The sequence below is a fragment of the Myotis daubentonii genome, chromosome 10 (genome assembly GCF_963259705.1).
Source record: "Myotis daubentonii chromosome 10, mMyoDau2.1, whole genome shotgun sequence".
Classification (NCBI taxonomy): Eukaryota; Metazoa; Chordata; class Mammalia; order Chiroptera; family Vespertilionidae; genus Myotis; species Myotis daubentonii.
Genome location: NC_081849.1, coordinates 49,199,906 through 49,214,588, shown reverse-complemented (window position 1 = coordinate 49,214,588; position 14,683 = coordinate 49,199,906). Strand labels below are relative to the sequence as shown.

The 14,683-nt window shown below is 41.3% G+C and overlaps 1 protein-coding gene across 14 annotated transcripts in view; it reads right to left on the bottom strand.

Moving 5' to 3' along the window:
• The window catches only part of PPP1R9A (protein phosphatase 1 regulatory subunit 9A), a 260,733-nt gene extending 246,259 nt beyond the window's left edge, over nt 1–14,474 (bottom strand). For 5 of the 14 annotated variants that reach the window (XM_059712354.1, XM_059712365.1, XM_059712360.1 and 2 more), the window contains exons 1-2: nt 14,107–14,473; nt 10,394–11,987 (exon numbers count right to left, since the gene is read on the bottom strand). In XM_059712354.1, coding sequence (XP_059568337.1) covers nt 10,394–11,785 — 1,392 coding nt within the window. In that variant the 5' untranslated portion in view covers nt 11,786–11,987; nt 14,107–14,473. Of the gene's footprint in view, nt 1–10,393; nt 11,988–13,231; nt 13,580–13,695; nt 13,783–14,106 lie in introns of those variants that run through there. The other 9 variants (XM_059712358.1, XM_059712359.1, XM_059712363.1 and 6 more) reach the window with 4 other exon arrangements.
• Nucleotides 14,475–14,683: the final 209 nt, after the last annotated feature.

The following is a 14,683-nucleotide window of genomic DNA, read 5'->3' as shown; positions in this document are numbered from 1 at the left end:
CTGATCATTCCAATTGTGACCCCATCACCTTTTTTATATTTATATAATTAAAGCAATAACATGTTCATTATACAAAATTTAGTAAATTTAGAAAAATAAAAGTAATTTTTTTAAACATCACCTTTATTCTCTCCATCCAGAAATAACGAGAATTAACATTTTGATATATGAGCTTTCAATCTTTGTTCTAGATGTAAATACATATACTTTAAAAATAAAATAATGATAAAAATGCAATTAAATATTTTACTAGTCTTTTTACCCTACACAATATTGTAAAATATTTCTCATTTTTAAAAATTCTAGAAAACATGATTTAAAACAGTTTTATCCTATTACACCTTGTATATATGTCATAATTAATTTAACCATTTCCCTATTATTGGATACATGAGTTCTTTTAGCTGTCTACCAAGACAAATAACACTTTGATAAACTCCTTACTAACAATCATTCACCAAAAAAAGGCAATAAACATTCAGAATTCATATCTAAAAAGGCCTGTAAATATATGAAATCATTCAAACTCACCAATAAATCAATATAATACACAGAAATTATGAAAGACATTTTTCATCTACCAAACTGAAAACTGTAAAGCATATAAATAATACCAGTGCTCATGCAGGGATTGTGAGAAAGCCATTCCAATGGAGTGCTAATTGTAATAATTCAGGCAGTATGTATAAATGGCTTACACGTATTTTAGCCAATAATTTTACTTTTAGGTTTCTAGCTAAATAACTGTAGATGCTGAACAAAACACTGTATATAGGGTTAATTCCCTTTCATTGTTAATTTAGTGTTATGCACAGATACCAAAAGTCAATGAAAATCTACATTATCATCATTACTGTATTCTACTTTCCCTGTTTTACCGTGGATTTTTCATTTCTGGAGCAGCTTTTATTTTGTTTAAGTATTTATTTTAATGTTCCATGCTCAACCTTAAAATTTCTAAGAGGAAATCGGTGCTCTGGGCACAGTCCGTAATAACTGATGCACCATTTAAATTACTGCCCTTTATTATTCTACCTACAGAATAAACTTCTAAAAGTAAATACGTTTTATGCAATGGTGCACAAGACAGTATTCAAACACCCTACAGCAAAGTTTTGCCTCTCCCCCTGAGGAATGGTTTCTTTAAAAAAAAAAAAAAATACTTACACCAGTTGATTAATAACAAAAAAGGCGAATTTGTCTTTTTCTTCCTTTATGTAACAACTTGGTACATCTATTTTATCTGAAACAAGTGCTTAGTAAAAGAACCCATCAGCACGGCACTGACTCACAGGTGGATCTTAAACACCGACCAATAAAGCTGTCTAGCTCTCTCGTCCACTGAGGTCCTTACAGAGGAGGAAAAACCGTTCAGGAGCCTGAACAGACACTCCCGGCTTTAGGACTCTAAAATCCCTCCCTGTATTCTAGATAAATTTTCCAGGATAAACGTACTCTCCGTGAAACTCTGTCCTGACAAATTTTTGAAAGAAAATGAAGAGTAAAAGTAATTTTTGAAGGAGAGATCTGAAGTGGATGAAAGAGAAAGGTGCACCTCACTGCAGAGTGGCAGACTCGGGCACAGTCACGCGGCTTCTCCAGGCCACGCTGGTCCAAAAGCATCAAGGGGACAACACCAGATACTGACTCAACTGGTCACTCCTGGAAAGACGCCTCCACGGTCAGGGCTCTGTTTATCCGTTTGACCCGCACCAATCACTCTGTGTCCCATTCTAGCCCACTGTGTGTAGAAAATAATTTGCAAGATGAGCATCTCATATAAAACCACTTTTCTTCATACATAAATATATAAGGAACAGATTTAACTCTACAAATGCTTTTCAAAAATCCCTCTTGAAATAGATTAGGTTAGCAAAGAAAACTTTTCTCCTAAAATATTGTATTTTCAGATATTTTTATACTCTGCCTATTTCATTGTCCTTTTTGTAAAGATGAGTGCGTGAAAAAGAGAAGCAAATTAGGCTGAAAATTTAGGAACTGTGCAAAAAATTACCAGTATCTCAATTATGCTGAACTGTGCGGTGAAGCTATTTCCAGAACAAAAGTGAGTGAAGCAATTAATATGTCAGCAGCTGTATTACAAAGCATTTCTCTCTTTATTCTTAGGTTCCCAGCAGGGTGTATTAACATATAGTTCAACACTAATTTCAATAATCGAGCCGTTCTGAAGATGTACTTTAGATGTACACTCTATAAAAATGCACTCTCTTAGATTTAATATTTTAATCACTTAAAAATGTTTACTTATAATGTATAGCATAAATAACATTCGCAAGAGCACTTGATTATAAATTCTTCATTTTGACATTTTAACAAAAGATGTCCGAAATTTTCCCTTTGAAATGATAGCGCAGATATTTACTAGCTATAATATTGGTATTGTACAAATACGTTTTACAGAAAAATCAGAAGATGTTAAAGCTGATAAAGGTGTCTTAGTGATAAATTACAGGTAAGATAGCCTCAATTACAAGTGAGAAAATGAAGACCTTAAGAGGCAAATTTTCCCAAGTTTACAGAATACCAAGTCACTCTTGGTTACTTTCATTACCAGTTAATAATACTTAATAGTAATATATATATAAGACGCTTCAGTAGACAATGTGCAATAAACTAAATAAACGCCCACCCATAATTACTCACCTCACAGATGGTTATATTACAGAAAATATTAAGTATGGCATTTGAACTCTATATTGAAATAATGAAAGATGAGAAAAATTTTTAAAACAAACAGTGAAGTTTGTCCATGAACAATTCCAGTCAACATAAAAGAATCATGAAAGCAACAACATAAGAGCGGTAGGAGGCAAATAAGCATCAGATCATTAGAAAAGGGTAAGGGTCCCGACGTGCTAGAAAAGGCCAATGTAAAGATGAAAATCGGCACTAGCACTATCTGTGCCTTTAAAGACACGCTCTGCTGAAGCAGAGACTTATGCTTCATCAACAGCAGTTTCAGAGCACATGAACAGAAGTGCAGTGTCCCGAACCAGGGAGCTGTTGCAGCCATCCTCTTTGCTGCATACACTAGTCTTCCTCAGTTGACAAATACGTACCCTCATCCCTTCCTGTATCCTGCTGTCTCCTCAGTTTCTTGTCTTCTTCCTCTCCAAGACACTGCATAAAAGTGCAGACAGAATTTGTTGCTCCCACATCTTGCCACTTAATCTTTAGACCATGTCACCGTCCAGAAAATTATTTTGCCTTTGCTCTTTGACTTTCCTGTAGTCTGATGTCCTCACGCAATCTTAAATTTTTAACATATCCCAAGTCATACTCTTTGTGTCTCCTGTATTCCTTTTAAAAGCCTGCTCCTGATTCCATTTATAAGAAATGTCCAGAAGAGGCAAATCCATAGAGACAGAAAGTAGATTAGTGTTTGCCAGAGGATGCGGGAAGAAGGAAAATTGGGAGTGACTGCTAACAGGCACAGGGGTTCTTTCTAGGGTGGTGGAAATTTTCTAGAATGAGAAAACAGTGACGGCTGCACAACACTGTAAATATACGGCCAACTGCTAAATTGTATGCTTTAAAATAGGAATTTTGTATTGTTTGAATTTTATCTCAATAGAAAATTGCAAGTTAAAAGTAAATGAAAATAAGCACATATATGTGCATGCGCGTGTGCACTCACACACACAGCATGTCCCTTCTTCTAACTTTCCTTTGACCTTGCAAAATAATAAACTCCCCATAGCGGAATTATTCAAGCAGAAGCTGAAGGATCATCTGTCAACAATATGCTACTTGAAGGGCTAACTAAAGTGAGTGGGAAATTACACTAGATTACACTTAAGTACTTTTCATCTTTAAGTTGCTGTGTCACAAACCAAAATGAAGAGATTAGAACAAGGGGAAATTTTTTTAAGTGACTAGGAATAAAAGTATAAAGCAGCATTTGAAATGTTGTCTTCCTATTCAAAGTGAGAAACTGTAGACTATAAGGAGGCAAAAGAACAGAATTGAAATAGAGCCAAAAAGAAAGAGCACAGAAAATTATGAAAAAGTATTAAGTAATTTGGATAACAACACAAAAACTGAGAAATAGTATTCAGTATATTGTTGCAAAGCGAGCACCCAAAAAATAATATTCAGAGTTTAATACAGCAATGTTTGTTTTGTTTATACAGAAGTTATCCTATATCTAACTGTATATTTCTACAGAAATTCTGAAATCTTTTTCTTTTTGAGTGGTGAAGAGGATGTTAGAGAAAAGCTAATGCAGACGAGATTTAAGTCAAATTACTGCTGAGGGGCATATAACTGGGTTAATAAAGTAAACAGTAGATGAATAATATAATAAAGTTATTTTCCCCAAAATTCAGCCTCTTATCTTTAAAGTCCTAGTGTCCTTTGTGAGGAAGATAAAATATATGGATGACACAAAAAGCAAGAAACTTTAAATCTTTGTATTATAAATAAATGACAGCAAAATATCTGTAATATTTTGCTGTATAGAATAATTCTTTTTTACATGTCAAATGACCAAAGTTCAGTGAGGGTGGGGGGGAAGGTGTTAGTATATGTACTCAATATTAGAAAAGGGTTTCATTCAATAAATATTCAGTATTAGGCTTTACACAGTATATTCAAATATTTGACGTTTACCTGGTTATAAACTATAAGCTACAAAACATCAAAACTTAAAAGGATGTCCAATTTAGATGTCATGACATCAAAGTTATCCAAATAACAGCAAACTAACTAAGAGGGCAATTCTTATACTCTCTCTAGAAATATATTAATTTAGAGTCCAAAATAATGACAGAAATGGAATTTCTGAATCTATCGGGAACTTCCTCCTCCTGTCTTTTTAGACTTAAAAACTTTGACCACACAAAGGGTTCAGAATTTTTAATGATCCAAACTCCTAATGAATTTAGGGGTCATAATCCGCTTTGGTATCCAGAGTGCTTCATGCACTTTACAACTTTACACCTGTTTCATCTTCAAAGAATATTATTCCACACAACCAGCTACATACAGCGAACCCATCTGGAAAGCAGATTTGTTAAATGAGCTTCCCCAGTATTTGGGGACTAGCCCCTTTCAGAAGTCAAGAGACTGTAATTCAAAATCAGATCCCAAAGAGGAGTCTCTTGACCAGAAAGAAGCCCCGCACTAACTTGAGCACTTGTTAGAAATGCAAAATCTCACCCCAGACCTCCAGTTTTCTGAGTTTGCTGATTTACTTGGGAATATTAAATTCTGTTATAAAGGTAGAGAAACTCATAAGAAGTGATAATGTTTGATTATTTCATAAGCTAGCAGCTTATGAAAGAGGCAACACTCAGAGGCTTGATTAAGTATAGGTGATAAAAGCTTGTAAGAGGAGCCCTGGCTGGTTTGACTCAATGGATAGAGCATGGGCCTGGGGACTGAAGGGTTCCAGGTTCGATTCCGGTCAAGGGCATATGCCTGGGTTGCGGGCTCAGTCCCCATTGGGGGACATGCAGGAGGTAGCCGATCGGTGATTTTTTCTCATCACTGATGTTTCTATCTCTCTCTCCCTCTTCCTCTCTGAAATCAATATATATATATATATATATATATATATATATATATATATATATATATATTTAAAAAGGCTTGTAAGAAGAGAGCACAATTCATAATATGTGTTAAATAAGTAAGTTAGTAACCTGTAAGACATGCTAAAATAGAAAACATGATGGAAAAAAACAGAGGTTTACTTGCAAATAGAAAGGGATGGAAAGATCAAATTATCATCATGTCATATCTGGACTGACAGCTATGTCTTCTCCATTTCAGCCACCCATTAGGACACTCAACATGGTCCTATCCTGGGTGCTCTACCGAAGAAATGCAAATAAAACCCATGGCTCATCAGCAGGCAAACTGGCAATGCTACCGCTGTATCTAAGTGCACCTGTCCTCACTCTGTGTTGGAGCAAGTCTGCATCATTAGTCGGTGGAGTCCTTGCTCACACATCAACTTTAGTCCTCATAGCCACACCATCAATGGGGAAGGTTGAGTTGAAAAAGGAATGGGACATATGAATACTGTGTACCCAGGACTCAGGCAGTGGGCCCTTCCAAACTCGTTAGCACTGTAGGTATATGAACTTACTCTATGGCTTTCCTCTTGCTTCCGGCTGTGGGTTTTAAACCGAGTTGATAAATCGTGTGACTCCAGCATATTAATTTGGCTGCTGAGCCTGTATGCCATAACCTCTGATAGCTGGTAGCAAACTTGGAGGCTAACCATCGCATCAAGGTAACTGCCCACAAAACACCTGCTGAATCACAAATCCACATTTTAAAAGATCCCCGGTTGATTCATACGCATATTAAGTTTAAGAAGCACTGAGCGAGACTTTTAGATAGAAAAAGCTCCACAAAGACAGAAACTGGGATCTCAGAACTATGCTCAGAGCACTATCCTGAATAAAAAGCCTTGTGTACCCCCTGACAATGCAGAGCCCCAAGTGAAGAAGAAAACGCTAATGAAACTGTCTTCAACAACTAGCATGTAGGGCAGTGATGGCGAACCTATGACACACGTGTCAGAGGTGACACGCGAACTCATTTTTTTGGTTGATTTTTCTTTGTTAAATGGCATTTAAATATATAAAATAAATATCAAAAATATAAATCTTTACTATGGTTGCAAATATCAAAAAATTTCTTTATGTGAAACAGCACCAGAGTTAAGTTAGGGTTTTTCAAAATGCTGACATGCCGAGTTCAAAAGGTTCGCCATCACTGATGTAGGGTTTAGAGCAACACAGCTGCCCTGGGTGATTCTCCTTTGAACCCAGGTCTGTAAAACTCTATACAGTTTGAGGAAACACTCAGAAAAGTATAGTGCACTGCACCTCAGCATTAACCCTGCAATCTCCTTCTTGCTGAGAATTAGAAAATATCCCTTTTCAGATACACTATGTTTCAAGAGCACCAATCCGAAAGGCATAAGGCTACCAGAAACAGAGAACGGGGTATGGCTTCCTTAATAAGGTCTCAGTGGCCTTAGAAACATCATCCAAGCAGAGGACTGAGAATAGCCTTAGAGGCATCCCTAATGGGCTGTACACTTCCCACCTACCGGCAGTTTCTAACTTGATAGGCTCCAATCATTTTATATATTTATCACATTTGCATTGTTCTAAACATATAGTAAGGACTCAGTAAATGTTTTGAATTAACATAAAGAATGAAAAAGTGTCGCCCTTTCTATCTTGATTTATAAAAGACAAATTTAATTAATTCAACCTCTTGGTTTTGAGAAATTCCTGAGAATAAAGGCATAATTCCATGTCTCAAATTAGCATGGTTCATAACACTCCTTCACTCCGTCGTATCTCGAAGTTGGATTTTATGTTTTCTGTTATTAATCTCATTATAGTTTTCCAGGACACTATGAAACACATTAACCTATCCATTAAGAAACAATCCAACTATTTCTAAAAGTCACCAGCAATTATATATAAGGAATAGGCTACACAAGAAAGATCAGGTATGATTCAAATGACTTTCTAAGTCCAGACTGAAAATTAGATTTATGATCGAGGGAAGTATCTATCTAAAATATCTATAGGAGAATTGAAATAGAAACTGAGGACATCACATACACTGAGATCATAAACAAGATCTAAAACAAGAGGCTAAAGGTGTTGAGAATGCTTACCCTTGTGAAGAATGAGAGTATCAGAAAAAGTATGTAAAAGTTCTAAAGATCATTTCTGTAAGGAATATGCTTCCTATTGCTTCTGAAAAAAGGTATGTGTTTAAATTTCAAAGCAAAAGGTTTTGGTTGGAAATCATAACTTCTCATTCTATAAATAATGCTTTATAAAAAGAATAAAGAAATACACATATGAAATAGCTGAGTGTATTCTCTTCCAAATGATTGACCAGGTCCTGATCACTCCATGCACCTAGTACAGCCAAGGACATTTATAGTACTCATTAGACACTTAGGCACAAGTTTTTACACTATTACATGGGTTTAAATACCTTGTGTTTAAGTCTCGACTCTACAAGCTTACAGAGGAAAGACATAACCCAATAAGTTTTTGTTCTCCTGCAGCAAACAGCATCAGAATACACACACAAGCCTTCAATAAATACACACTGAATTTAGTAAGTCTTACTACTCTCTAAGGCAAAGTCTTAATTGCAAATTAATCTAGATATTACCATCACGAACATCACCCAGTAGAAAAGTAGTTCTCAAAATTTCCAAGTGAAACCACACTTACATGTTAAACAATGGGAACAACAAGAAAGAGTAATTGTCTTATTCATTACAAAGGGCAAAGAATGAAATCTTCTGTTTGTAAAGTTAATCCACTCCAACTAGTACTGTTAACTGCCTGATAAAACACCGGGCATTTATCTCTCTGCTTTACAAATATTTTGCTTGATCTATGTTCTTGGTGAAATATGCTAAACTTAAATATATGTAATCTATTTCATTCTTTGTTATATGAAATATACAGTATCTTTAGTGTATAAAAATTAAAAGGCAAAATGCTTACTGATATAAGCAATACTAGGGGAAAAATCACTTGATATTCGAAGTTTCATATCCCAAAACTGGTTTGATCATATATGAACAGCCATATTTCAATGATAAATCCTTTATAGTTCATTAAACCTATTACTATGCAGTTATATTTAGGGCAGCACAGAACCCAGATACATAGCAGGTGCCCCATTTGGCTGAATGGGTAGCATTCTACTTGGTCAACTTTCATAAGCTGCAACCCCCCCCCCCCGCCCCCCCCCGCCCAAAAGGGAGTCAGTCACTGGTTTTAACAAACTTCTTGAAGAGTTCATTTCAGTTATTCTTGCTTTGTTCAATGTGAAACAATTTAATCTTACTGCTTTCTTCCTAAGGGGTAGAACAATGATGTTCAAATGGGAGCACTTGCAAAGGGGACATGAACTGTCAAATTCAGGAGCTCATTGAACAAGCCGGAACAGGCTCACTAAAGCCAGTGCCTGGATTTGGGGGGTACCAGGGAGAATAACAAAGGAAGGGGGCAAAGCACTGCAAGTAAACTTAGCTTGCTCAGGAACTAGACTCACATCTCTAGTTTACACACAGTTGACCTTGACATGGCCCGGTCTGATCCAGAATTTCTGCCTTACATTAGTGAAATGAAAGTTTACCGTCTAACACCTGTAGGCAACTTCACAGGTTATAACTTTATTTCAAAACAGTATTGCATCATTAAAGCAAGGTCAGATTTCTCTTTGCTTTGTAAACTACACACCTTACAGCCTTATATCGGAGTTTCCTAAGATGGAAATGACAGTAGACAGTGACTAGAGATTTTGAGGAGAAAATTTAATAAGAAGCCATCTCAAATTCCAAATCTACCATATATACAGTGTGTAAGATAAAAGCCCCTAGAAAGTGGTATGAAACTACACATGCTGCCTCCGGATTCCCCTAGGAGGGCATGCCAGGATCCTGGGACGCGGCTGGGGCAAGGACACTCTGAAACAGCACTCCAGGAGATACTGACACTCAACTCCTTAACCCTGTTGCCATTACCAGCTAATAATGTTTCACCACCCGCTGCTGATGTACTCTGTGCTATTCCTCTACCAAATGTGAACTAAGTGAAGTCGTTAGAATAGAGCATCCGAATTCAGCTGGCATTTATCCAGTTTTCAAGAGGTAAAAATAAATCCATGAGTGGCAAATCAACTTAACTTCCTTTCACAAAGTTTCACTTTAAAGCTACAGATCAAATTCTGAACGCAAAGCTATTTACAGTAATAGCTTTCCAATTAAAGTATTTAAGTCCGCTAATATATTTCCATGAATCAAGCTTTCACTACCAAGTAGCAGTACCAAAAAAAAAAAAAAAAAAAAAAAATTCCAACATTCCTCACAATCCACTTACACTTAAGGAAGGGATAACTCAGATTTTTTGAAGCTAGGAAATAAAGAGTATTATTTCAAGCTTACCATAAGACTCCCTTTTGTGTGTTATACTTGATATCCTAGTGTTTAGATTCAGAAAATGTTATTATTTATGGGTAACTTTAGGTAAAATTAGTTATAGAAGTCACTCTATTTCAGACTAACACCCCTGGTTTTCAGTGTTCATAATATTATATTCACACTCTGGTCCATTGGAAAGTATCTCACAATCCCCAAACTTCTCCAACTTTAATATTACTTGATACTGGCTTATGCAACTCTAAAGCACATCAGGAAATATGATGGATATCTCCCATACTTTTAAAATCACCAACAACATGTGTATATCAACAACCCTGAATTCCTTCTAGTTGTCAAAATCTGTTCTGCATACAGTTAGGCCCAAATACTACTAAGAAAACTTAGGGGGAAAAAAACTTGCAAAACAAACTGAGAAGACCTACTTACCTTAATTGGAGCACTACTAAACTTAATTTTCCTATTTGTGGGGATTTCTTCTTCTTCTGGCAATCCAACGATTTCCGAGTATTCCATGTCAGGTTGATAGTAACTGTTTTCATCACTATCCTCCTGCTCATCCTGTTCAGTGCCTGTCTCTCGCCAGTCGGAATTATACCTGGATCTTACCCTATATACATTATAGTCACTGTGCATGTAAACATGGGGACTCTCAATATTACTTGAATCTTCAGGTACTTCCTTCCCACAGCTGGATCCAGAAGCATCAGCAGAGATAAAATCACCACCTGCAAGCTCTTTCTTCTGTGTCATTGCTGCCTCATTCCCAACCAAATTAGCTTTGGCATCTTCTAAAGGCTCACTCTGGGGGGAGAGGATGTCAGCCTCTGGCATTGCCTTGTTCTCAGCACAAGGTTCTCCGGGAACGTCTTTGTCAACTCTGTCAGGAGTCTCTTGGTTAGATGTGGAGTCCTCAGCTTCCTTGCTCAGCTCTGCCTCTTCACTAGGTATCAAAGCGAGAGAGGTACTTTTCGAAGCCACTTCTGGTACAGGGGATGTGTCGCTCTTCTGAGCATCCTCTGCATCATCACCGTGTTTGCTTGGAGGAGTGCAAGAATCAGAATCCTTAAGACGACTAAAGGTGTCGAGATTTGTAACAGTCACAGCTGGTAAATTGAGGGGATAATGTCCAGTCACTGAGTACTCATTTTCAGCCTTCTCAGAAATGATGGAATTGGGGGAATCGGTGTTCTCAAATACTGCACTCAGTTGACTCACAGTTGGGGAGACAGCCTCTGTCCGGGAGCTAAGGCTGTCCAAGGAGTCAGTACTGCCTCTGTTGGACTTCGAACCACCCCATTCATCCTGAGGTTCATTCCCTCCAGCTTTCTCTTTCTTTGGGGAGTAACGGTTGTTTTGCCCTGATTCGTGCACACTTCGCTCAAACAACTTCCGGGTTTCTGTGAACTTAGAATATGAAGGGCCATCGTGCATTGTGTCAAATCTACTAATTCGCTCTGAAACAGAGGACTCCAACTTAACAACTGAGCCATCTGTTTTCTCCAGAAATTCTTTGGGCCTCATTCTTCTCTGAGGGGATGACGGGCCACCTTTCCCCCTTGTTTTGGCAATGACTGCAGCATTCTCATTGGGTTCCATGCCCATCTGCATAAATAGGTTTTTAATTCTGTTGACATTGGAGCCATATTTCCTCCCCCTGCTCTGCTGGGAGCCCTCACCTTCTTTTGTTTTTTGTTCCCCATCTGACTTGGGTTTGTCAAAGGTACTTTTCAGTGCCTGGAACTCAGTTCTATACGCATTCCTGTGAGGAGAGGCACTTCTGAGAGTGGTTCGTTCGCCTGAAGACTCGGTTTTCAACATTTTTATTTCAGGGTGAAAAGCCAATGTTCATAATGATCAGGAAAAAAAAATACCTCTCTTCTCTAATCACCAGTATTTGATCAAGCAAAAGTACCTCTCAAAAAGCATACTGTGTCAGCGATCCACGCAACAGGTGTATTAGGAAATTATTCAGTCAAGAGTTACACAAAATGGCTTTTTCAAAGCAAGACTAGAGGTTCATCTGTAATAGAAAAGAATGAATTTCTGAATTCATTTACTTATTTGAATTTATGTTTACTCAACTAACATACACTTTTCCTTTCAAAGTGGCTTCAAACAGAGGAAATTACTTATAAGACCTGGAATTTAAAAGCCAAGACTTTAAAAGTTATAACTCTGGTCTCTGGTAACAAAATGTTTCAAACACAATTTGGAGATCTCTACCCAAATCACACACATGCACACATACAAGTCATACAAGCACACTTGGAAGCAATACTTTAGCCCAAGTTTTGATTGCTTTTGTGAATCACCTTAAAAGAAATCAGCAGTTTGTACATCTTTAAGAAATCATCAAACTGCCCAGAAACATGAATTTCATTCGGGACTCTTCACATCAGATAAAAGTTCTTCTTTCTGTTTAAATACAATTAAAAGTTCGGGAACTATGTTTACAAACTCCAAAACATGCCTACGGAGGCTTCCTTCCCTCCTTCTGGTCCAGGGTTCTCCTTGACAGCATCCCCAGAGCAACACTAGTGCACTATCAGACCAAAACAAGCAGAACCAAGTTCTTAAAATGGCAATACGTTTCCCTCTCAGTCCAGTTACAGCAAATATTTGGAAGTTTCCTCAGAGTGGATATTATTAATTACGGAAAGGGATGTAGAATGTCATGGGAATAAAAGCATGAGAATGTGATGATCACAAAGCAAATGTACCATGAAACCTCTCTTTAACAGCCCTGATGTGTTTATTCCTGCCTGCCTCTAACTTACTACAAGCTCAACATGCAACGCAATGCAGGCTTGCTGCTCTCCTGGAGCCCACAGCTGGATTTCATACCCATCAGGGCGGCCATAAATACTTCCAAGATCTTCTAAAGGTTTTTTTCATTTGGTTTTGGTTTGGGATTTTCATATTAGGCCGAGCTCCATCAGCCCCCACGCACCGTCAGCTGAGGAAGACACACACTTTCACTTAAATCGTCGCCAAACTCGGCTCCTGGCCCAGCACGCATGCACGGCCCATGCAGACAAACAGGAAAGGCTCGGGAGTGTGGTGCCTGGTTTGGGGTAAGGCATCGGATCATCATCTCCTTCCACCCGGACCTCGGCTTCAGCCTCACACACCCTCCCCTCCCCCGCTCCCCCCCCCACTCCCTCCCCCGCCTACTCCTGCCCGAGGGGGCGGGGGCGGGGGAGCTGGGGCAGCCGGGGGATTCAAAACCTGCCCTCACCAAAGACAAACATAAATAACACCAACTTGAGAGGCGGCCGAGTCCCCTGCCAGGTTCGGGACGCCGTCCCTCGGCCCCGGGGCAGGGCCGGGAGAGCAGGTGACGCCGAGCGCGACGGGAGGAGGTCGCAGTCTCGCTCGGTGCCAAGGAGCACCTGGAGTCCTAGCACACTGGCTGCGGCTCCCGGCGGCTGCCAGGCGGCTCCCGGCGTGGCGCGGGGAGAGCCGGGCTCCCCAGCCACATTTAAAAAGGGAAAGGACCAAAAAAAAAAAAAATGACAGGGTAAGGATCACAAATCCCTTTGTTTTTCCGCCCAACGTGCCAGGAAACAATAGATCCCACTGATCATGCCTCCGCTCCTCCACCTACCGCTCCCAGCCACAGCCCACCCCCACCCCCCGCCTGCAACTCAGCCTTTGTGCGCCCCGATCTGTCCCTCGCCCTCTCCGCCCGCCCCAACTCCTCGCCCCGCGAGCAGCCTCCCCCTTACCCGAGCCGGAGCCGCCGCCGGCGGGGAGGGTCGGGCGGCCGCGCTCCCCCCTCCTCCCCGGCGCCCCCGCCCCCCGGTGGCCGCCGCTCGGCTCCGCGCCGCCCGCTCCGTGCCCTCCACCCGCTCCTCACGGCGCCGCGCGGGGGGCGGCGGAGGCGGCCGCTTCCCCTCGCGCCGCGGCCCCCACGCGCGCCCTGCCCGCGGCGGGCGACCCCCGGAGGCGCGCGGCGCTGCCCAACGCCATGGCGGGGCCGCCCCGACGCGCTCGCACCCCCGGGCCCGGACGGCCCGCCCGGGAGGGGGCTGCGCCCACGTGCCGTCCCCGCGCCGGCCGTTTGGCCGCGGGGGAGTCGGGGGTCACGGGGCAGAGGCCGCGGGGCTGAGGGAGACCTGGGGTAACAGGTGCCTCACCTCGGCCGCTGGGATTAACTCTAGGGCCGCAGAGAGAGGGAGCCCGGCAGCCAAATCCCAGGAGAGGGAGCGAGAGGGAGCCTCTGGCGGCCGACCGAGGGCGCCGAGCACGGCCCGCCGCGCGGCCGCCCCACCCCCGGCGGTGGGCGAGGGCCCGCGGGCCGGGGGCACGGCCTGCGCTCGCGGGGCCTGTCCCCCCGGGGTCTCGGTGCAGCGGGAACGGGGGTCCGGGGCTGCCCGCGGCTAGAGCCCCAGCAGTTCACTCCGTGACCCCCGGGCGGCCGGACCCCCAGGCCGTGGGCTGGCGGAAGGCCTCCACCTGGCCTGGCCGCAGCCAGGTGCTGGGGCTCACCTGGGCCACCGCGCTCCACCTGCAGCCACCTTGACCTTCAGCCTCCGCTGCTAGGGACCGGGAGGAGGAGGTCTTCTGACACTTGGCAGGAGATTGTTTTTCAGGTCTTCACGCGTTTATAATGAAAGCTCAGTATCCCTTCCTTCCTACATCACCCTCCCTACCCCCCACCCAAAAAATAATAATAGTGGAAGTGTTAGAGCCTTCCTGCAAACTATAAAACTG